The sequence below is a fragment of the Myiozetetes cayanensis genome, unplaced genomic scaffold (genome assembly GCF_022539395.1).
Source record: "Myiozetetes cayanensis isolate MyiCay16 unplaced genomic scaffold, myiCay2020 scf35, whole genome shotgun sequence".
Classification (NCBI taxonomy): domain Eukaryota; kingdom Metazoa; phylum Chordata; class Aves; order Passeriformes; family Tyrannidae; genus Myiozetetes; species Myiozetetes cayanensis.
The window spans coordinates 1,210,368-1,233,542 of record NW_026087577.1 but is presented as its reverse complement, the minus strand read 5'-3'; the positions used below and the strand labels follow the sequence as shown (position 1 = coordinate 1,233,542).

General features: G+C 52.2%; 1 protein-coding gene and 1 long non-coding RNA gene across 4 annotated transcripts; one reads left to right on the top strand and one right to left on the bottom strand.

Moving 5' to 3' along the window:
- Positions 1 to 3,359: 3,359 nt before the first annotated feature.
- LOC126646571 (uncharacterized) lies at positions 3,360 to 9,793 on the bottom strand. 3 transcript variants are annotated; one of them, XR_007630317.1, is made up of 5 exons: positions 9,721 to 9,793; positions 8,491 to 8,595; positions 7,081 to 7,205; positions 3,994 to 4,044; positions 3,360 to 3,889 (listed from the first exon to the last, which is right to left on the bottom strand). It is a non-coding gene; the product is annotated as an uncharacterized LOC126646571 (long non-coding RNA). The 3 variants fall into 3 exon arrangements; XR_007630316.1 differs by having other exon boundaries at positions 3,360 to 4,044; XR_007630315.1 differs by lacking the exons at positions 3,360 to 3,889; positions 3,994 to 4,044 and adding an exon at positions 4,053 to 4,572.
- A 209-nt stretch (positions 9,794 to 10,002) lies between these two features.
- Positions 10,003 to 22,762, top strand: KAT7 (lysine acetyltransferase 7). The gene is made up of 15 exons (XM_050327916.1): positions 10,003 to 10,216; positions 12,180 to 12,327; positions 14,104 to 14,280; positions 14,430 to 14,669; positions 15,176 to 15,258; positions 15,488 to 15,577; positions 16,126 to 16,224; positions 16,394 to 16,504; positions 17,100 to 17,291; positions 17,522 to 17,611; positions 18,400 to 18,540; positions 19,312 to 19,405; positions 19,551 to 19,697; positions 20,153 to 20,259; positions 21,084 to 22,762. Exons 1-15 carry the CDS (start codon positions 10,202 to 10,204, stop codon positions 21,183 to 21,185), a joined length of 1,836 nt encoding a protein of 611 aa, XP_050183873.1. The 5' UTR covers positions 10,003 to 10,201; the 3' UTR covers positions 21,186 to 22,762.
- Positions 22,763 to 23,175: the final 413 nt, after the last annotated feature.

Below are 23,175 nucleotides of genomic sequence, written 5' to 3'. Positions count from 1 at the left end.
CCACGCGCTGAGCGGTCACGTGGGCGGGGCCGGTTCCTCTTTCACCTTTGGCGGGGGGGTAGAACCGATCCCGATCCCGATCCTCATCCCGATCCCAATCCCCATCCCGATCCCGATCCTGATCCCGATCCCGATCCCCATCCGGCCCCACAGCCCTTTCCAGGATGAGGTTCCTCCATCTGGCCCTGCAGTCCCAAACCTGGAAGGTGCCTCCAACCTGCCCCACCTCACCATTCCCTGACCTTCTGCTCCTTGAGCATCATTTCTGATCCCATCTCCATTCAGACCTGGGAACTGGGATCACACTGTTCGATTCCTTGAAAAGGTATCCCAGCACAGGCTTTTCCCTTGTTCTGGTCGCCTAAAACATATTTTTAGTCCTCAGATGATCAGAGAATTCCAGAATAGTTTGGGTTGGAAAGGACCTTAAAGATCATCTTGTTCCCTGGGCAGGGACACCTCCCACTCTCCCAGGTCACTCCAACCTGGCCTTGGACACTCCCAGGGATGGGGCAGCCACAGCTTCTCTGGGAAATCCATCCCAGCCCCTCCCCACCCTCCCAGGGAAGGATTCCTTCCCAATATCCCATCTGACTCTGCCCTCGCACAGTGGGAAACCATTCCCTGTGTCCATAAAGTCTGACCCTCGGAGCAAACTCCCCTGTGGATCCCAGAGGGGCACAGCTCCAGGGTTCAGGGAAAGCAAGGGAAGGGAACATCAGCCCAAGCGAGGAGGGTGGGGTGGGGGCAGCTGTGGCACAGGGAGATAAGGACAGGGGAGGGCAGGGGGGGCAGAGCAGCCCCGGCCCTGTGCCAGGCCGTGTCCCTGTGCCAGGCCGTGTCCCCCCGGGTATCGGCCACGGCAGCACTGCCCGGCCGCTCTGGCACCCCCTGGGCACGGCAGGGACCAGGGACACCCGGGATCCATCCAGGCAGGGACACCAGGGATCCATCCAGGGACACCAGGGATCCATCCAGGCAGGGACACCGGGGATCCATCCAGGCAGGGACACCCGGGATCCATCCAGGCAGGGACACCCGGGATCCATCCAGGCAGGGACACCCGGGATCCATCCAGGGACACCCGGGATCCATCCAGGCAGGGACACCCAGGATCCAGGCAGGGACACCCAGGATCCAGGCAGGGACACCCGGGATCCATCCAGGCAGGGACACCCGGGATCCATCCAGGCAGGGACACCCGGGATCCATCCAGGCAGGGACACCCAGGATCCAGGCAGGGACACCCAGGATCCATCCAGGGACACCCGGGATCCATCCAGGGACAGCTCCTCCCTGCACAGCAGCCCCGGGAGGAGAGAAGGGGCCGATGTTGCAGCTACTGGGGGGAGCAAAGATGGGGCAGAAACTGCAAATCTGGGGCTGGAGAGGAGGGAGGAACAGGGTGGAGCAAAGGGAGCATTACCCCCCAGAATGATCAGCCACTCCCAAACTGAGCATCCATCCCCTACAGTGATCACCCACCCCTAAGTGAGCATCCTCCCTCCCCCAAACTGACCCACCAAACCGACCATCCACCCCCCAAACGGATTCACTAAACTGATCTTCCACCCATCAAAGCGATCATCTCCCACCCCACACTGCTCCACCACCAAACCATCAGCCCCCACCCAAACTGCCCAGCCCTATCTCTTCCAGGAAGGAGCCCTGCAGATCCCTGATAAGGTCAGAGCACAATGGTGTGTTCCCAGGGTGCCCTAAGGGTGGGTAGGGAACATTCCAGAACAGCAGCACTGAGGGGGCATTTCTGAGAGTCACCCAAAAAAACACTTCAGTATTTCCCTGTTCACTCAATCTTAAAATGAAGTTTTAAACCAAAAAAGGGCCCTCAAGTGTCTGCTTTAACAGTTCTCCCCATCCCAGAGGTAAATCCATTCCTGATCTTGCTGCTCCTCTGTGTACAGACATTTCTTCCAGGAAAGACACCCTTCCCAAAAATATTCTCTTCCCCAGGTCCACAAGAACTCTTACTAAAGTAAAAAGTTATTAAATATAAGGAAAAAAAATGGAGAGAGAACTACCAAGCACAGGTGTTCAAAAGAACAAAAAACTGCCAAGAAAAATAGCTACACATGCCAAAAAGAGACCAAGTTATTGTCTCACTGATGAAGTGGTAGCTCAGCTTTTTTAGGGACTCCCAACCTCCACATTCAAATTCATCTTTCAGTTTCTCTGTGAAGTGTCTTTTTTTAGGGCACAGTGATTAGAACCCAATACCCACAGCTGGGAGAAATTAAAAATATTCCCTGCTCTGGGGCTGTTTTGTTTCAGCACAAGGAAGGTCACACAGCTGGGCCTCTGCCTGTTCCCACCACATCTCACCCTGCAGATAAGCAAGGGAGAGCAAATTAAATAAAGCCCCACTCTGATTCCAGGCCAAGTTTTGCTTTCTCCAAAGGTTTAGCCCCCACATTTTGGGTAAATATGAGGCAGGAAAGCTCCAGCTGGTGCCTATCAAAGGGGCTCAGCTGAGCTGCACATTATCAGTCCCCCAAATTTATCTGCAGCAGAAGAGGCTTTTCCCTATCCTTCCCCGACAGACACACACCACAGAGTGTGAGGGATTTGGGGTCCCACATTCCACAGGCTGCTCTCCAGCCCTGTAATTAGGGATCCTAACAAAGTGCTGCACTAACACAGCCTTTTGCGACTGCTCAAGGGCTGCAGGTCAAGGATCCAACTTCTTGTCACCCTCTGCCTGCTCCTTTGCAGGTGCTGGGCAGCACCTTCTGGAGCCTCCTCTGCTTGCCCAGCAGAGCTGGACCCAGCCCAGCACCAGGAACAGCTCCCACTTTCCAGAGCCTCAGGAAGCCCAAGTCATTTCCCCACGTTTAGCAAACACTCCAAAATTACAGGATTGTGGGTTTGGGTTGGAAGGGACCCTAAAGATCACCCAGTGCCACCCCCTGCCATGGGTAGGGACACCTTCCACTAGCCCAGGTTGCTCCAAGTCTCATCCAACCTGGTCCTGGACACTCCCAGGGATGGGGCAGGCACAGCTTCTCTGGGAAATCCATCCCAGCCCCTGCCCACCCTCCCAGTATCCAACCTAACCCTACCTCCAGTTTGAAACCTCAAGGTTTGCAGCCATGAGTGTCACACACATTTCAGCCTGGCCTTCTCCCCCTGAGACACCCCACGAGTGCCACCCACCCCCTGAGACACCCCACGAGTGCCACCCACCCCCTGAGACACCCCACGAGTGCCACCCACCCCCTGAGCTCCAGGTGGGTGTCCCTGGAGGAGGGGACAGGACAAGAAGGCCCATGTGGGGCCGAGCAGCTGCCCCTGCAGCCCAGCCCTCCTGGGCCAGTCCCAGGGCAGATTATATTTCTGGCTGTTTGCTGTGGGGAGGAGGGAGACAGAGCTTAGATTTAAAGTCCTGATCAGCTGAGCATGAACGTGGAAGATCAAAGGGTCACTCGGCACACAAGCTAAGCTTTCCCTCATTGTCCTTGAACAAAATTCCTCTCACTCCAAACTGTGGAGTAAAAAAATGCCTGCCTGTCTGCCTCCCACTCTATCCCCAAGAGACACGGCTGAGTTTCACTGCTGGACAGTTTCTGCACTTGAATGTTTGGAGATGAAAAGCTCTAAAGAGCAGCAAGATAAATAAAACTGCAGTTTATTAAAAGAGACTCACAGATTATTCACCAGACCAGCCAAGCTGTTTCACAGTCTGGTCATGCCTGCAGTGAAAACAGTGGGAGTTTTGGGAACAGAGCACAAGCCCTGCTAAGAGTAAGGAGACATTATGAAATGGAGCTTTTCCCTAAGTCATGGAAAGGCAGGAAGCCTCTCCTACCAGTGTGAATCATCCAGAAAGCAGGAGAGCACTTCAAAGCAGTCACCCCTGTCCACTGCCAGCCTTGGCACAGGGCATGGAAAGGGATACAGGGAGAGGGAGTCACTCAATTACCCCCACAGCAATTTAAAACAGGAGCTGCAGCTCCAATAAAACCTCTTTCGTACCTGCTGCTGCATCCTCCTCATCGTCCCACTGCTGGGACCCCACAGCTCCTCCTGGAAAACACAGCCAGCAGGGATGGAGGGGTTATCCTCCTTGGGATCCCTCCCTCACACACAGAGGTTTGATTCCCGGTTTTATTTTGAATTCCAAGTTTTATTAGTGCTGATGGCACCGGGGGAACTCCCTGCCCAAGGAACCCTGCAGGAGCTGGGACTGCAGGGACACAACACATCTGGGGGCCACCAGGAATCGGGATTTACGCTGGGAGATCCCACTTGGCTCACCCTAAGGGATGGACTTGTCTCTCCTCCGCATGCACAGAGACATGGATTCAGGAATTAGCCAGCATCAGAGACTTAGGAGGATCTCCCAGAGTAACATGGGCTGAAAAAATCAGATGTAAAGCATATAATAAAGGAACAACATCTCGCTTAGGAGAAGGTGTTAAAGGAAGCTTTATGCTTTTAAGAGAGGCAAATCCCCTGGTTTCCCAGCTCGCAGCAATTAAAGCTCCAGTTCATGCACCAGCTCCTGCCTGGCAGCTCCCACAGCTCTGCCTCCCTCTCCTCCTCTGAATTCCACTGGAAAAAGTACCAAAAACGTGCTATAGAAACAAAAACTTGACAGAAAGGGCTGGATTTGGCACAAAAAATGTTATCCCCTTATAGATCCAAGGCATTCCCAAGACAAACTCCCCCCCAGAAGTGCTGCTGAGCTTTTCCAGCACACAGAATTCCAGCATTGGGAAGCACAGGTAAGTCAGACTGTTGGTAACAACTGGCACAATGTAATTAGGAAAAAATGCAGAGGCTGAAGAAAATCACCTACTTGGCTCGCCCTGGAGCTCAGGGAGCCAGGAGTTCATATGGGAAGGAGCTTTTTTTTGCTTTTTTAGCCATGAATAATTAGAAAAGCAGGAGTTTCAAAGGAAATCAGCAGTTCCAGCTGGCACAGGAACCCAGGAACAGCCATTCTGCAGCACTTTCTAACAGGACACAAGTCCCACAAAGCACCAAGACTGCTCACCCCAGGCTTCAATTATCTCTTTGCTCCAACTAAAACAATGTTTTTTCCTAATTAGAGACATAAACAGGGTTTTCTCCCCCCTCTAATTAGAGGTATAAAGGACAGGGATCATATCCCACAACAAACTGGTGTCAAAGCCACAGCTCCCATTTTGTGATGTCTCCCATTCTCCGTCCATCCCATAATGGCAATTTGCCCTCAGTTTGGTGGCTTTTTGGCTCCCTCAGCATTAATGCTCAGAGCTCACCAGCATCCCAGGAAACTAAAGGAGGGATAAGGCTGCCAAAGGGATGGATATTTGATATTGGAGCGTGTCAGGCCATCCCAAAAATCACTCAACGGGCCAAACTGGTTGGATTCACTTTCCAAACGTTCTGCCCAGCTCTGGTTCTTATTTCCACCTCACTCCTTATCTTAAGGCTCCTTATGTTCGTGACCTTTGCTGGCCCTCCCAACACACTCCACCCTGCAGTTGGGCTGACAGTTGTTTCTCTGCTCCCTTCCTCTTATTTTCACCTGGGATGCAAACAGGCACATCCCTAAATTATCCCTCCACCACAGGGATTAGGGGTCACTCTTCAACCTGTTTTTAACACCCTACAGCTCCTTCCTGTGTCCAAGACATTCCTGCCAACTGGAAGCTGAGCTCCAAAGGCCGGGAATGGTTCCCCAGAGTCGGACGGGGAAGAGCTGCCCACGGGAAGTGCCAAAAGGGATCAGGTTCCACCTTCCCACACCAGGGTCCTCTTGGGTGGCAAACGTTTCCCACACCTGTGAGAGTTTGTGTCACTGGGCTGGGCAACGTGAGCAGAGTTTTCCTTTAGGAGCAGATTGGATTGACTGGGAAACAAGGAATTAACTCCAGTGCCAGGCAGTTGGAGAGCTCTGCCTAGACTGGAAGGAATGTATTAAAGGAGCAGACCACAAATCCAAAAAAATAACCCATTTTGGCAGGGCCAGGGCGAGGGTGGCACAAAAATATCCTGCCTATCAATAGGCTTTATTCCTGCCAGGGCAGAATGTGCTTTTATTGGAGCTATTTAATAATTAGATTATCCTATGAGACCCAGGGGAGGGAAGGGACCAGGAGGCGGGGCCATAGTCAGCTGGAACCAAGTGAAAAACTTCTGCTTTCAGCAAAAAAAACTCAGCCTGGATCTTTTACTTTTTTTCCATCACAATTTAAAAAAGGAAAGATGTAGGCCAGGCTGGGCTGACCTTGCTCCTGATGCCAGGAAACACAGGCTCCACTCCGTGTCTGCTGCCAGAGCCCCAGGGAAGAGTCCATGGATTCTGTTCCAGTCCCGGAACACTCCAAGCCACCCACCCCCAGCTGGTGGTGTCTGCAGACCTGCAGGGCCGTGATTCCCCACTCAAGGCATTTCTTTAGGCTCAGCTCAGTGTCCACGCAGCTCTACACCTGCTTCAGGCTTTAAAAACATTAAACCCAGCCCCTCTCCCCCCAGACTCATCCTCCTGGTGTGCTGCAGCTCATTAACAGTTCTCTTTAATGCAAAAGCAGAAAATACCAAGTCAATCTGCAGAGAAAGCCCTGTTCCAGCAGCACAGTTTGGATTAAATACATCTGCTGCTGTTGGGTTGGTTTGTGAAGTGTCCCGAGGCCACTGGGGAGTTTTATACAGAAGGAAAGACTCAAAAATTGGGGTCAGGCTTGTTGCTAGTCCAGGCTCCACAGCATTCCCACTCCATCCACTGGGATCCCAGTCTGCCCTGCCCTGCTTGCACATCACTCACTGCACCAGGCCAAGAACTAAGGTCAGGCTGGTGACACAATAATTGAGGCTCCAAGCCCTGCTCAGCCCCAGCCTAACATGGGTCAGGTGGCTCAGGCTCTGCCCAAAAATCCAGCCAACAAACAGCAGCCATTCCCAGTTATCCCACTGGAAAAGTGGGAATAACCCAACCCACAGACATCACACTGGATCAGGAATTCTTCAGTCTTTCCAAGAGATCCCTGGTGCTGCTCTGTCACCTGCACCTAAATCCAGGTATTAAAGTGATTAATCAGGAACCCAAACCAGAGGGAACCCATCTCCACTCACCTTCTGAAGATGGGGAAGTCAAAGCAGCAGCTATCCTGGATCTTCACATCTGGGTATTTCCAGCTCTGCAGCTTCATCCCAACCTTTGGGTAACTCAACCCCCCAGAGCTGGGCTGAGATGGCACCTAAAAACAAGTGAGATTTATTAAAATGTAGCAATCCAGGTGGTGTTTATGGTGTATTTTCATTCTATAGCATTTCTCTCAGTTGCTTTAAATACACTTAAGTAAATTCATCCTGCAGGAAGAGATCACAGGGAATTATTATAATTTATAAACCTTACTTATGAGGCAACTGAGAAACTTCAGAGACTTTACAAACGTTTATTCTGCTTCCCAACAATTCCTAATTTATATCACCACTAACAGAAGTGATGGCAGCTCACTCCCTCCCTGCCAGCTCTCCAGAGCAAGGGGGAACCAAGGCAGGAAATCAGGGCTTTAAACCTGAATTTTTAAACCTAAACCTTTAATTTCAACCAACTGAAGTTGTACCTCATTTGTTTTGGGTTTTTTTCATTGCCTGTATTTTCTAAGATTCAGCAAGAGATATTTATTTGGTATTTAATCGTGTGATGGTTTGGGTTGGAAAAAGACCATCCAGTTCCATCCCCCTGCCACGTTCTAAAGAGTTTTAGCGAGGCCGAAGGCCTGGAGAGGTTTCAGATTCCATGAGATCTTCAGGACCAAAAGATTTCTGCTGAACCAGTGTGAATCTGGCACCTGCCAATATTTAAATAAAAGAGAATTTAAAACCTAAAAATCACTTTTGTGCCATTTAAGATGAAGTTCCATCATCAAATATGCCAAACTTGTGATGTCCTGTGCAGGGCCAGGAATTGGACTTGATGACCCCTGTGGGCCCCTTCCAGCACAGGGATGTTTTGTGAGCCTCTTCTTCTAAACTTTCTGCTTTAGCCTCAGAAAAATTCTACTCAGAATATTCTGAGAGTTTTAAAAGTCTGTTTTAAGAACATTATGAAGAAGAGCTTAACCGCAGTGGGATCCTGGTGAGCAGCAGCTGCACCAGCTCTGCACCCCAGAAATTGCTCCCTCTCCTCCGGAGCTGATCCCGAATTTCACACCCTTCACCCACTGACATCTAGTGGTGATGGCACCGCGGCAGAACCTCCAGCTGCTCCAATTCCACTTCCCTTCGTGCTTTTCCCTACCACAGACCCGCAGTTTCACCTCCAACAATTCCCAAGGAGGTTGGAAGGACCTCAAAGCTCATCCCCTTCCACCCCCCTGCCAGGGATACTAAACCAAGCTGGTTGCAGAATTCCTGCATTTAGGGGGTTTTCCAGATTTGCAAATGAGTTCCCTGAAATAAGGGACTAGAGCTGTTCACACTCCCATTGTTCTCCTGGGCTCGACATTCAGAGCTGATTTGACCCAATGCTTCACATACCACACAAACTGCTCCCCACTTCCTCCCTGCTGGGATAAAAGCAGAGGGATTTCATCTCCCTTCTCCAGGTTTGCCCTTCAGCATTTCACAGGAAACTGGATACACCTATGAGAAATGACAATTTGGAGTGAGAAAAGCAGCAGCATCACTTGCATGACTAAGGATGACAAACCCTCCCAAGGATTACAGGATTAGGCCCTGAGAAATTCATAATCCCTAAAGATAACCAGAGCTGGAAAGAAATCATGTATTTGACTAAATATCCTTCCTTTTTTCCCCCCCCAAGTCTTCACATAAAGCGATTTATTGCAGTTGATACACAGTGTTGTCACATTAAAACACGAGTCCAGAGGAGGTGATGGAGATAATTAAAGGGATGGAGCAATTCCTGCTCTGGAGACAGGTTGAGAGAGCTGCTCACAAATCCTGTGCAGAATTCCTGTGTTCACAAAATCTTCAAATCCAAATCCCTGGGGCCAGCTCTGTGACTGAATGCAGGAATGCAGGGAAAGGGGCAGGATGGATGTCAGAGGAGAAGGAATGGGGTTGGGAGAGCTGGGGCGGGGGGATGTCCCCTGGAGAAGGGAAGGCTCCAGGGAAACCTGAGAGCCCCTTGCAGGGCCTAAAGGGGCTCCAGGAGAGTTGGAGAGGGACTGGGGACGAGGGATGGAGAGACAGAACAAGGGGAAGAGAGTAGGATTAAATGGGATATTGGGAAGGAATTCCTCCCTGGGAGGGTGGGGAGGGGCTGGGATGGATTTCCCTGAGAAGCTGTGGCTGCCCCATCCCTTAAGTGTCCAAGGATGGAGCAACCTGGGATGGTGGAGGGTGTCCCTGGGGTGGAACTGGACCTTTAAGGTCCCTCCGAACCCAAATCGTTCCATGATTCTCCACAATTATTGGTAAATGAACTCGCCCCTCAGCCTGGCCCAGCCAGAGCCGCCACACGGCCCTCAGAGACACCCGAGACAGAACCACACCGGCCAAACCCACCAAAAGTCGCCCCTCCCTCCCCCTCCCCGCCGCGACAGCATTTTGAGAGCAGAGCCCAATTAACGGTTATTAACGATAATCCACCTCCCCGCGCGCCCGTCCCGGCCCCGCCCCAGCGCCCAGGCCCGGAACAGGCCTGTCCCTGAAGGGAGGGGGGGGCCGGGAACCCCACCGCTCCCCGCCCTCACCGCAGGGCCTTCCCCGCCCTCGGCCGGCCCCGGCAGCCCCGGGACTCACCGCCCTCCTCCGCCCCTCGCCCCGCGGTCCCGGCGGCGCCACAGCCCGGCCCCGCCGCTCCGCCTGCCCGAACCCAACATGGCGCCCCCGGCAACACCACCCGCCCCGCGCCTCGCCGGCTTCACGCCCTCACTCGAAATGGCCGCCGCCTCAGCGCCTCGCGCCAAGAGTCCTCGGCCCGAATCAAAAATGGCGGAGCGCGGCTTCGCTGCCAGCGGCGCCACAGAGATGCTTTGCCCGGCTCCAAGATGGCTCGCGGTCACGTGACCGGGGGGAGTGGGCCGCGTCCCGGCGGAAGCGTGAGGGACCGAGCAGGGAACGGCGGCTGGAAGCGGGGCTGGCGCCGCCGGAGCAGACGTGCCGCAGGGCGGAAGACACGGCTGTCACCACGGAGCCCGCCAGCGCTAACACGACGGCGGCCACCGCCGCCTCGCGGGCCGCGGGCGCCGGGGACCAGGCGAGCTCGCTGCCCCCGCCTAGGATGCAGCGCAGGAAGGTGAGCGCGGCCGGGAATCGGGGGAGGCGGCTGATGGGGGGTACCGACGAGCTTGGCCCGCAGCTTTCTACCCTTCCCCAACCTCTCCGCTGCCTCTCCCGAGCACAAAACCGGGGGGAAAATAGCGGCCTTGAGCCCCCAGCGCCCGCCTCCCGCGCTCGCTGATTGGCTCCCGCACGGGTACGCCGCGCGCTGATTGGACGCCCTGCTTGTCACTCATGGCCCCCAACGGCCACCGCTCCCCCTCCCCCGCGCGGGCAGCGGGTTCCGCCCCTTACCGCCTCCGATTGGGTAGGCCGCCGCAGAGCTGATGGCCTATTCGTCAGGCTGCAGTGCCGGGCCTGCCTCTGATTGGCCTTCGCGGATGTCAATCCACCCCCAACGGTCACCTCCCCGCGCGTGCCCTGTTTCCCCATCTGACTCCGCCCCCCCGGTTGATGTTGCCGTGGGAGCAAGCCTCGCGCTGATAGGGCGGCTGTGCCGTCCGTCACTCACCGCGGGCCCGCCTTTTACCCTTCCTCGAGCTGCCATTGGCGGGTTCTCCCTTTGGCTCGTCCCACGCGCGCTGTGATTGGCTGGGGCCGGCGCGGCTCCGCTGGGTGCAAAACAAAGCGGCGCGGGGGCCGCGCTCCCGCCACTGGCGCGAGGCCTCCCCCCCTTGCCCTCATGGCGGCCGCCACCCCAGCTCCCCTCACTGCTCCGCCAGCGCCGTCCCCTCACGGCTGTGCCCCCACGAGGCTCCCTCCGGGGATCCCACCGTGCCCCGAACCACCTTCTGGTTGTCCCCTCGGCGCGTCGTGGTTTAAACCCGGGTGGAAATTACGCACTGCGCTGCCGCTCCCTCACCCCTCAGTGTTTACAGTCCAGCTTCTGGGTTCTGATAAAAACAGTTCGATAATAAAAACGAAGTTACATGTAATAATGGTGGTAAATAATAATAAAAAGGAAGAACAAGTGAGGTAGAATACAGCTGCTCAGCACCAACTGAGTGATGCCAGAAGCTCCCCTTCCCACATCCAGATCTATCCCCCTGCTATGGGATGACTCTCCCGGTTTAGGTACTGGGAATGGCGTCGTGTGGTGTGGGATATCCCTCTGCCCAGTTTGGGGCACTGCTGTGGGATATCCCTCTGCCCAGTTTGTGGTGCCTGTTCCAGCTCTGCTCCCTCCCAGTTCTTTTCTGACCCCTCTTACTGGCAGAGCAGGAGGCACAAAGAAAGGGGGAAAAGGGTCCTTGACTTAGGATAAAACCCCAAAAACTGGTGTGTTCTCAACACCATTCTCATCCTGAATCCCAAACACGGCAGCTGAGGAGGAATTAAATCTGTCCCAGCTGAACCCAGGACACGGGGCAGCCAGGTGGGATTTTGGGGTGCAGCTGGAGGGACAGAGCACGTGGAATATCCTTAGTTGGAAGGGACCCACCAGGATCATCAAGCCCAACTCCTGGCCCTGCCCAGGACACCCCAAGCCTTCCAGCTGAAGTGTCTTGGACGAGGTGGGAACCTTCCTGATAGGGGAAAAATAGATCATGGAATCCCCGGTTGGAAAAGACCTCCAAGATCCCTGAGTCCAACCTGTGACCCAACACCATCTTTTGCTTTAATTAATTCGGTGCTCCCATGACCTTTCCTTGGGGATCAGTTTGCAAGAAGCTTTTTATTACTGAAGGCGCTGACACTGCATATTTATTAAACCAAAATAAAGAGCGATACACTTGACATTTTTGGTTGAATTGATCCATCTAACATCTCTTCCCATCCCTGGAAGTGTCCAAGGCCAGGTTGGACGGGGCTTGGAGCAACCTGGGCTGGTGGGAGGTGTCCCTGCCCGCGGCAGAGGGGTGGGACTGGATGGGCTTTCAGCTCCTTCCAACCCAAACCATTCCACGGTTCTATGAAACATTTTCTACAACATCCAAGTGGAGGTGCTCTCTGCTGACGTGTGGGCTGTGCTGTTGCAGAGGAACGCGGGCAGTAGCTCAGATGGGACGGAGGACTCCGATTTTTCCACGGATCCCGAGCACACGGACAGCTCGGAGAGCGACGGCACCTCCCGGCGCTCCGCCCGCGTGACACGCTCCTCGGCCAGGCTCAGCCAGAGCTCCCAAGGTAAAGGCTCTGCTTCAAAAACCAAAAGAAATTCAGCCTTTTCAGAAAAAAAAAAAAAAAGGCTCAGTGCAGTCCGTGCTGTTTAGAACCTAAACATGTAGAATTTAAGCATAAATAGGAATTTATATTTGTGGGTTTTAGCTATTACCAACACAGCAAAAAGCACCTTTATTTGTACATACTGCACAGATGGGGTTGTATAATCTAAAGGTGATGGAAATCAAAAGATGAGTGCCCTGTGTTCAAAAAATAAAGCTGACAAATTGGTAAGGGAAGGAGGAGTCAAACCCCACACTTCCACTGCCAGCTTTGCCTGAATTTTCTGAGAACTCTAGAAATCTCCTTTCCATTCCATTGGTACCGGAGCCAAGTGAGGGAGAGGGGGCTTAGGGGTGAAAGTGGGTTTTATTTCCTTTATTTGTTTGTTTGGAGGGTCCTGTGCCCCAAGGGGAGATGTATTTTTGTGATGTGCTGACCCTGCTGTGTGATAAACGTTACCAAGTACTGGCAGTTATTTTGTGTGCTCCTCCTTTGGCGCTCAGACTGTAAAAGGAAACGTGGAATGAGTCCACCTCCTCTTTTTTTAGTGTTAGTGTGGGCAGTTTTTGGCAGTTAGTTCATGTGTTGCCATCTGGCATCAAGGAGAGGAAATGACAGCAGATAAAAGCTCATTTCCATTGCTCCTTGTAGACACTTGGATTAAAAAAAATGTAGTTTGTGACAAATTTTATTGCAGATGAGAAATACGTGTGTGTGATCACGTGGTAATTAGATCTTAAAAACAAGGAAAGGTGCGTATGGAATACCTGTGATATCCATGGGTTAGGACAGCATTATTTTAATGCAAAATAATTGCTTGATATATATTCCCTGCCTGTTGCAGGGGTTGAAACTGGATGAGCTTTAAGGTCCCTTCCAACCCAAACCATTCCATGATTCTTATGAGCAGGGTAGGATCACAAATCCAAATCCTAAATCAGCAACAAATCCAAATCAAATCCAGCTCCACAGTGGGAGCAATCCTGCTCTTCCCAAGGCTTATCTAAACTCTGATAGTTCTTATCTAAGCTAACGGATCTTTAGCTTTCCAAACCGAACCTGGTTAATAATTACTGGTTAATTAAGTCATTAAGTCCAGAGAAAGCTGATGTAATTCCAGACTGCTCAGTGTGAGTGAAATCCCAGAGATTTTATCTGGGGAGGACAGAGCATGGTGAGAGTGGCAGGATAGAACTGTCAGTCACAGACTCTGCTGTTCTGGAGGTCATCTTCCTCCTCCTGCTCTGGGGCAGGGTTTGGGGGTGGGCAGGGTTTGGGGCTGGGCAAGGTTTGGAGGCCGGGCAGGGTTTGGGGCCGGGCAGGGTTTGGGGCTGGGTAGGATTTGGGGCCGGGCAGGATTTGGGGCTGGGCAGGATTTGGGGCCGGGCAGGGTTTGGGGGCCGGGCAGGGTTTGGGGGTTGGGCAGGGTTTGGGGGTTGGGCAGGGTTTGGGGGCCAGGCAGGGTTTGGGGGCCAGGCAGGGTTTGGGGTGGGCAGGGTTTGGGGCCGGGCAGGGTTTGGGGGTCGGGCAGGGTTTGGGGCTGGGCAGGGTTTGGGGCCGGGCAGGGTTTGGGGGCAGGATTTGGCCGGGCGGTTTGGGGCCGGGCAGGGTTTGGGGCCGGGCAGGGTTTGGGGCCGGGCAGGGTTTGGGGCCAGGCAGGGTTTGGGGGCCGGCAGGGTTTGCTGGGCAGTCCCTGCTGGTTCTCGAGGTGTAACTGCACTGCTCCCACGGGCTCAGATTCCAGCCCGGTGCGCAACCCGCCGTCCTTCGGAGCGGAGGAGCCGGTGTACTCCACGCGCAGGGTGACCCGCAGCCAGCAGCAGCCCGCTCCCGTCACTCCCAAAAAGTACCCGCTGCGGCAGACGCGCTCCTCCGGCTCCGAGACCGAGCAGGTGGTGGATTTCTCGGACAGAGGTGTGTGCTGGGGAGAACCTCCGGGAAAAACCTTCCTCCCAGGGTATCCCCAGGGCTGGGGGTTGCAGCTCTGGGCTTTACACGTCTTTAAAAGCCTTTTCTCGGATTCGTAACATCCGGATCCTTTCGTTGTCCGTATCCTTACCCAGACACAAAAAACGCGGCGGATCACGATGAGTCCCCACCTCGCACTCCCACCGGGAACGCCCCTTCCTCGGAGTCGGACATTGACATCTCCAGCCCCAACGTGTCCCACGATGAGAGCATCGCCAAGGACATGTCCATGAAGGATTCCGGGAGTGACCTCTCCCACCGCCCCAAGCGGCGCCGCTTCCACGAGAGCTACAACTTCAACATGAAGTGTCCCACTCCTGGTTGTAACTCCTTAGGTAATTCCAGCTCCAGGGTAGATCTGCTGGGCTTTGCATTCCTGCTGTGATACTCCAAGTTGTTATACACCCTAAAAATCATGGAGTTAGTTAGGAGCAGGAATATGAAGGAGAAGGGGGTCTAGGGAAGGAATATGAAGCCTAAATGCAGGTATATTTGCAGGGATATTCCTGGAGGTGTTTTCTGCCTAGGAGTGACAGGGAATGACAAGATAAGGACCAAAATAGGAGGATGAGCCCAGGTGTGGGAGGAAAATGCAGAGTCTTGCAGGCAGGGAATAGATTTTTTTGCCAGAAACAGGATTTCAGCCCCAAATTCCTGCTCCACCATACCTGGCTGCTTGCAGGGAGGGCAGAGGGAGAAAGATTTTCCTTGCTTTTGCCACAAAGCAGGAGGTTTGCCCCTTCCATCCCGCTGAGCCTGCTCGTGTGAGCATCTGGGAGACTTCTGAAACCTCGTGTTGGTTATTTCTTATGGGTTGGGTTGTTTTTCTGCCCCTCTGCAGGACACCTGACTGGAAAGCACGAGCGACACTTCTCCATCTCGGGGTGCCCCCTGTACCACAACCTCTCAGCAGATGAGTGCAAGGTGAATGCTTGGCCTTGGTTTGCCTTCTGCTATATCTTCCTGGGGGATTTGGAGAACAAAATGCCAAGATTTGTGATTTTTGAACAGAAAACAGAGATGACACAGGTGGTCAGCTGCTGTCTTTGGCAGCAGCATTTGTGTGTCAAGCACAGTTCAGAATATTGACCTGTAAGAGAAAAGGGATGAAAAGAGTTTGCTGCAGCACTGACAGGTGGATTTTGGGTTCCAGGTGCGAGCCCAGAGCCGGGATAAGCAGATTGAGGAGCGGATGTTGGCCCACAGGCAGGATGACAACAACAGACACGCCACCAGGCACCAGGTAAGACTGGGAAAACCTCAGCTTCCACTGTTGTCACTCAGTTCGTTTCAGCAAAGGCCATTCCTTGTATCCCTTCAGTGAGAGTGGAGCAGCCAGGGAGAGCAGCTCGGTGATGCCCGAGGAGGCTGGAGCGCTCTCAGGAGGATCTTTTCCATGTGCAGGACGAAAGAATTCCTGCAGAACTGTGAACTGCAATTTGACTCTGACTAAACAGAAAAGAACCAAACCAGGGGAATTACATTTTTCAGCTCCTGAGTGTTGGATTTGAGTCAAGATGACTTCATGAGTCAGCTCGGAGCTCTTCCCATGATTAAGCATTCCATGAGGAGTGCTCCCTGTCTTGTGGGGCTGAGGTGCTTTGGCAAAGGCTGTGGTAGGAGGAAAAATATTCTGCTTTACATACCTGTGTTGTGCCCTGTTATTAACAGAGGATTGGTTCAGAGGCAGCAAAGCCCATGAAATGAGAGGCAGGACAGAGGTCCTTGGGGTGGGAATGGGAATGTTTGGAGTGGATGGAGCAGTGAAAGATCCCACCCCTGGTTTTTCAGGCCCCCACAGAGAGGCAGCTGCGATACAAAGAGAAAGTGGCTGAGCTCAGGAAGAAGAGGAACTCAGGACTGAGCAAGGAGCAAAAGGAAAAATACATGGTAAAAGCACTGACTTGGAATATTCCCTCATTCCCTCTGGTCTGGAATGAAACCACTGAGCAGGAGTTTGGCTTTCTCAGTCATCCTGCAGCATTCCCTGCCAAAAAAGCTGCAAGATCCCTCAGCTTGGTTACAGCCTGGCAGCAGAACTGTTGTTTGGTTGTTCCAGGAGCACAGACAGACCTATGGCAACACCAGGGAACCTCTCCTGGAAAACCTGACCAGTGAGTACGACCTGGAGCTGTTCCGGAGGGCGCAGGCTCGGGCATCCGAGGACCTGGTGAGACTGAGCTCGCTGCAAACGTGGGACAGTGCACCTCACATGTGGTGGGAATATGGAAGTTTCTGGGGCCTGTGGCACTTGTGCAGAGAAATCCGAGTTTGTAGAGCAGCTGCAAGTCAGCACAGCTGCCCCAGGGAGAGCGTTTGAGTGCTGCTCCTGCCGAGGTGCTTCCCACTGGAAGCACAACTGGAGCTGTGCTATTTCATAGGTGTTGTCGATGAAGAATGGGCACCTTCACCTGCTGGAAGGGTGGCTGAGGGGTGGTGACAACAAAAGCCACCTTGGCAGTGGCCGGTGACCGAAATGGAGCTTAAAACCTTGTGTTGCTGAAGCTCCTGAGGTGCTTCCCAAAGCCTTATTCCACCTCCAGAGAGGAACCAAAAGGTGCTTTGATCCTTTCCATTTCCAGCTGCGTATCTGAGGCAGAGCATTAGGCTGTGTCCTATCCCTGTGGGTCAGGATTCACATCCATGACAAGACATCCGCTCCGAGACACGAGCTCAGAAGACTTGAATTAAATTATTTTCTTAAGGAAAACGGGTCCCTTTTCTTCTGCGCTTCCTTTTAATTTATTTTTTTTTCCCCCTCCCAGGAGAAGCTGAGGCTGCAGGGCCAGATCACCGAGGGCAGCAACATGATCAAAACCATTGCTTTTGGTCGCTACGAGCTGGACACGTGGTACCACTCCCCCTACCCCGAGGAGTATGCTCGCCTGGGGCGCCTCTACATGTGTGAGTTCTGCCTCAAATACATGAAGAGCCAGACAATCCTACGTAGGCACATGGTAAGGGCCAGGCCAGAGCTCCTGCCTTGAGTTCCAAATCTGAGTTTAGCTTGTAAACGATTTAAACCATCACTGGTGTAGCTCAGTTGCTGTGGGAGGTGAGAAAGCTGCGAGTTTCCTGGTCTATCATCAGCAGATGCTGTAACTGTTTCTGTCCTTCAAACAGGAGTAACACCCTAATTTTGTCCTTCAAGCAGTAGTGACACCCTGATTTTGCTTCCCTGGCATAGGCAAAATGTGTTTGGAAACATCCGCCGGGGGATGAAATCTACCGCAAAGGCTCCATCTCCGTGTTTGAAGTGGATGGGAAGAAGAACAAGGTAAGGGACTGGGACCATCAGGAGTGTGGAGACAAGCTTTCAAACACACTGCCTTTCCTGCAGAGAACCAGGGTGCACGTGGCCCTCTCTCCCCTCGTTGCAGAAAGGAGTCTGGTTTGTCTGTTCTTTCAGGAGCTTTGCTGCATTTTCACTGTGGTTATTCCTCAGCCCTGGTGTGCTCCAGCAGTTCCACCTGCTTGGAGACGGGGGAAAGTTAGTGGGGAGATTTCTGTGCTTGGCCTCAACACATTGTTCCTGCCCATCTCCCATTCCCTGGGAATACTCAGTTGGATTTGGGTGAGAGTGGGAAGCAGCCTGGCTTACTGGGGGGACCTCCTTAGCCCTGACCTGAAGGGATCTCACACTGCAGATGCAGCACCTCACCTCTGCCCTGTCCAGTTTTGTCCAGCCTTGAAGATTTCAGGGGAAAGGACAAAGAAGCAAACCCCAAAGGCTGGAAGCTGGGAGGAGGCTTTGCCAGTGCCAGAGATGATTTTGGAGCACAGGACTGACACGATACAGAGACCCAAGCCCTGCTCCCCTTCTCTGAGAGGATGATGCTTTGGGCATTCAGGGACTGAGATCACAAACATCCATTCCCAGGAAGCCAGGGCTTACCAAGTGCCATCACAAATGGAATTGTTTCCTGGCCCAACTGCTCTGTTTGAAAGACTCTACATCATTTTCAGATAGTTCAGAACTTTCTTGTCACTCCCCATGTCCAGTTTTGTCCACACTTGGGATATTCCACTGGAATAAACACATGTATCCTGTTCTGTTGCCTCTAGATCTACTGTCAAAACCTGTGTCTGCTGGCAAAACTCTTCCTGGACCACAAAACGCTGTATTATGATGTGGAACCCTTCCTCTTCTATGTCATGACAGAAGCTGACAACACAGGCTGTCACCTGATAGGATATTTCTCCAAGGTGAGTGGAAAATACCCACACATTCATTACCCACCTCACTAAAGTGAGATTTAGGACACCAATTACCAGCACTGAATCCACCCCCCCTGAGTTTTTGCAGTCTCAGAGTTTGCTGCTTTTGGGAACAGATAAAGTTTCCAACCTGAGCTGCAGGAATTGTGCTGTTTGCTGCAGGGGTTGTAGGTGCTTTGCTGCCCCATCTTTTGCAGTACAGAAAAAGGGATTATTTTCTGGCTGTGATGTCGTGCAGTTCACTTGTTTAGATATTCCAGCCAGTGAAATTCCATAGATAGGAGAACACTCTCCCAAATAAAGTGCAGGAAACTGTGTTGCTGAAATCACCTGAGTCAGAACTCAACAAACAGGTAAAAATAAATGCTCTGAAATAAAATCTGCACGATTCCATCCCTGGAAGTGTCCAAGGCCAGGTTGGAGCAGCCTAAGCTGGTGGAAGGTGTCCCTGCCCATGGCAGGGGGTGGCACTGGATGGGCTTTGAGGTCCCTTCCCACCCAACCCATTCCATGATTCCATGAGCAGCCATCCTAGGCTGAAAACTGCCCCAAACATCCAGTTGAATGGCTGGTAAAATCAGACACCTGAGCCAGGCCGGTGGCAGAAGGTGATCACATTCCTGGTTGTCAGGCAGGTTCTTCTGCTGTCCCTGCTCTCCCCTGGTGTTGGATCAGTTGCTTGGGCTTATTGGGATTATGAGATCCCCACTGTTTGCACACGTCTAGACCTGTTCATCCTCCCTGCTCCTTGTTTTTTAGGAGAAGAATTCCTTCCTCAACTACAACGTTTCCTGCATCCTGACAATGCCTCAGTACATGAGGCAGGGCTATGGCAAAATGCTCATCGACTTCAGTAAGTTGGGAGAGAAATTCCGAGGGAAAAACCTCCCCAGCATGGTGGTTTCACCAGCAAATCTCACAGATCTGGTGGAGGTTGAGCAGTTTTTGTTGTTTGGGCAGTTTAAATAGTGTTGTGTTTTTTTTTTTAATCTTCTCAGGTTATTTGCTTTCTAAAGTAGAAGAAAAGGTTGGCTCTCCCGAGCGTCCTCTGTCTGACTTGGGACTCATCAGCTACCGCAGCTACTGGAAGGAGGTTCTGCTTCGTTACCTGCACAACTTCCAAGGGAAGGAGATCTCCATCAAAGGTGATTTTTGGAGCTAAATAAGCCTGTAGTGGATTGGTCCACTGTGCATCCCACTCGCCTTCCTCAGCCCCAAGGCGGGTCCCGCTTGGCTCACCCGGGCGGGTGTTTGTGGGGCAGCACATTCCTGGAGTCGGGAATGGCTCCAGGAGCCAACAGTGAGGATATTTGGACCCTTAACAGTCAGTTGTGGCACCTGGGAGTGTGTGGCATTTCATAGGGTCATCAAGGTGGTCCTGAAAAAGCAGAACTGCATCTTTCAGAGGATTGCACCTTATTAATGTGAATCCTGAGATTTATATCACTAAACCACTGCAGTGCTGGATGTACCCCCCCAGTACATGCAAGGAATTTTCTGTCCCGTTTCCAAAGGAGTTACATAAAACTCCTGGTTCAAAACCAGCAGTCTGGGGGCATTGTGGAGGAATTTATTTAACAGAACTGCTGGTGTTTTGCAGAGATCAGCCAGGAGACTGCAGTGAACCCCGTGGACATCGTGAGCACCCTGCAGGCTCTTCAGATGCTCAAGTACTGGAAGGGAAAGCACCTGGTCCTGAAAAGACAGGTAAGATTGGGGAGGGTTATCCCTGTGTTTTTATTTTGCTGTTAATTATGAGCTTGCTGAAATCAGGGTTTCCTTTGCTGGGTTTTTTCCAGCCTTCTCATTCCAGTGGGGGAGAACTGGGATTTCCAGATAAAATAGGACTTAGGTGTCCAACCTGATTGTTCAGCAGTGCAGAAATAAACTCTACTGACCTGCCTTTGGTGTGTGGGATAACATTGCTCATTGTAAGTGGCTTTTTGTGAGAGCAATGGATCAGCATTCCCATCATGGTCCTCACCATGGCTGCCCTTCATTGGGCAAATGGATGACATGGAATATCCTGAGCTGGGAGGGATCCACAAGGATCATCCAGTTCAACTCCTGGTCCTGTCCAGGACACCCCAAAATCCCCCTCTGTCCCTCAGAGCATTGTCCAAACACTCCTGGAGCTCTGGCAGCCTTGAGGAGCCTGTTCAGTGTCCAACCACCCTCTGGGGGAAGAACCTTTTCCCAAAATCCAGTCTAACCCTCCCCTGACATACAACTGAATGGAATGAATGGAATCCTGAATGAGTCCTGTTTGTTCCCTCACTTGTGGTTTATAAGTCCCTAAATTTGCCTGATGTTTCCCTCTCCCTGGGACTTCACTTTGGATCTTTGTCAGTGGGATTGAAGGGCTTCTGGAAAGCTCTGTGGGGGAGATGTTGTTATTTTGGTGTTATTTTGAGCAGTTGGTGGGTGAGTCACCTTCAGATTTGTGGCTCTGGGTTTGTGACGTTGTACCACGGATAATTCTGCACTTGGACCACGTGTTTTAACCTGCCCTCTCCTGCTGTCCCCCTTAGGACCTGATTGATGAATGGATAGCCAAAGAGGCCAAAAGATCCAACAGCAATAAGATCATGGATCCCAGCTGTTTGAAATGGACCCCTCCCAAGGGAACCTAAGTGTCCATCTCTCCTGGAGCCAGCGACCCCCAGCAGTAGGAATTCCCCCGGGATCTCTGTTGTATCCATTGCTGTTGTGATTGGCTGGTACAGTACCCCCAAAAACGAAAAGATCAGCTCCCCTTGGTACTGGCCTGGCCTGGATCTTTGTGCTCCCACAGTTCTGAGGAACTTTAATGTCTCGGCCTCAATGAGGTTGCAAGGATTGGATCTGTATCGGACCCACAGCAGCGCTGGCCGAGGAGTTCTGATACTGGTACTGTACCTGTCCAGCCACTGGTCTCACCCTCATCTTCCTGCTCCAGTGAGCTTGTGTCGTGTCCTAGAATCCAGTTGTTTCTTCCCTCAGGTTCCTGGAGTTCTCAGCACTGGAGTGACCTCTGTGGTCTTTGGACAAGGTCTGATCGTTGGGGAGGGCTGGTTTTCCAGCCAGCTGCAGTTACAGACTGCAGGGTTTGAACCAGCCCTGCTCCATTCCAGGCCTGGCATAGTTTTGGTGGGATAATATGCCACCTCTTCCAGCAGTTTTCCATAGGTCTTTTCGTAGTTAATGATGTACAGGCAGAACTGGCATCTCCTGTACCTGAGTAAGCCAGAGACAAGGCTGAGGGTGTGAGAACACCCTGCTCCAAGATGTTCCTGTTCCTCCTGGAGCTCCCACATCTGCTGGAGAGACCCCTTTATTGTAATTCCTGTTCTTCCTGCTTTATCTCTTGGAGTTAGTGAGTCCCTTTACACAGAGTGTATTTTACTGGAGACACGTTTCCCAGAGCAATCTTCCTTGAACTGTGGGTCTCTTGGTATTGGAGAGGGTTATTTTTTTCCCCCTCTAGACTGAAAAAAACTTTGGACAGATTTTCACTGGCCTTGTCCAAACAGCCACAGAAACTCCAGGAGTTGTTGGGTTGCCCAGGCTGTGCTCCAGGGAGCTGTGGGATGGATCACCCTCTGGCAGTGCATCCTTGTTTCTCTTTGTAAAACAAACAGAAAAAAATAATGAGCTTTGACTTCCTCTCTCCCACCAGCACCACCAGAAGAAACTCTCCTGCAATGGCTTCCCAGTATAACCACTGTCCTTGTGCCACCTGTATGGCTCCAGTGTGACTAAAAGAGGGGACAAGCTCAGGGTAGGGGCTGGGACCATCCCAGTGCTGATTTCATGGAACCCTTCCAGTGCTTCCCCATGGAACAGGCTCTGAAATGAAGCACTCGCAGTGTCCTGGCAGGTGGGAGCCATTCCCTGTTAACCACTGCCCCATCCTGGCCTGGAAGAGTTCTCTCTTGCTCCTCTGTTGGTTGTCTGTCCTGGAAAATTGAAAAAAAAAAAGAAAGGAAAAGAATCTTTCTGATCAGTCCCTGGTGTGGACCTTGTGGGCATTACTGAACCTTGCTGTCCGTGCCCTCTGCTCCTGTATCGTAACTAACCGCAGATACTTATGGAATATCCGAGGAGTTAGATCCCTTGGGGAGCAGGGAAGAGGGCCATCCTCCTGCAGAAGCTATTCCCTGTTCCCATGATGTGGTAGAATGTGCTGTTCCTGTACCTACTTCTCAATAAAGCATGTTCTCTGCTCCGGGCTGGGCCTTGGGTTAATGATTTTCCCGCTGAGCTGAAGCAGATTTGGAAGCCCAAGGAGCTGATTTTGACCCATCCCTGTGCCTGGTGCTTTAAGGGCTGGGGCTGGAGCTGCCTCAAGGTTGAATGTTTCCAAAATATCCTCAATTTTTGATTGCTCTGCAGCTCCTTGTGCACAGGAGGAAACCGTGAGGAATATCTGGATGTTGCCAGATACTGGGAACTTAAATATTTGGGATACTATCCATCAACCTGAAGGTCACTGAAGAAGGAAGAAATTATCCTAAAAGATAAGGTTTTCAGCCTTGCCTTCCCTGGCCAGAACTTCCCTCTCCATCTTTCCCTCCTTCTGTCCCTGGATCATTTCATTTGGCAAAGCACAAGGTCTCTCCTCACATTCTTTTTCTTCCAGAC

Coding starts and splice junctions, on each gene's coding strand:
- KAT7 (XM_050327916.1), top strand. Junction 12,328..14,103: donor GCTCAGCCAGAGCTCCCAAG/GTAAAGGCTCTG, acceptor CCACGGGCTCAG/ATTCCAGCCCGGTGCGCAAC. Junction 14,670..15,175: donor TCCTGGTTGTAACTCCTTAG/GTAATTCCAGCT, acceptor GCCCCTCTGCAG/GACACCTGACTGGAAAGCAC.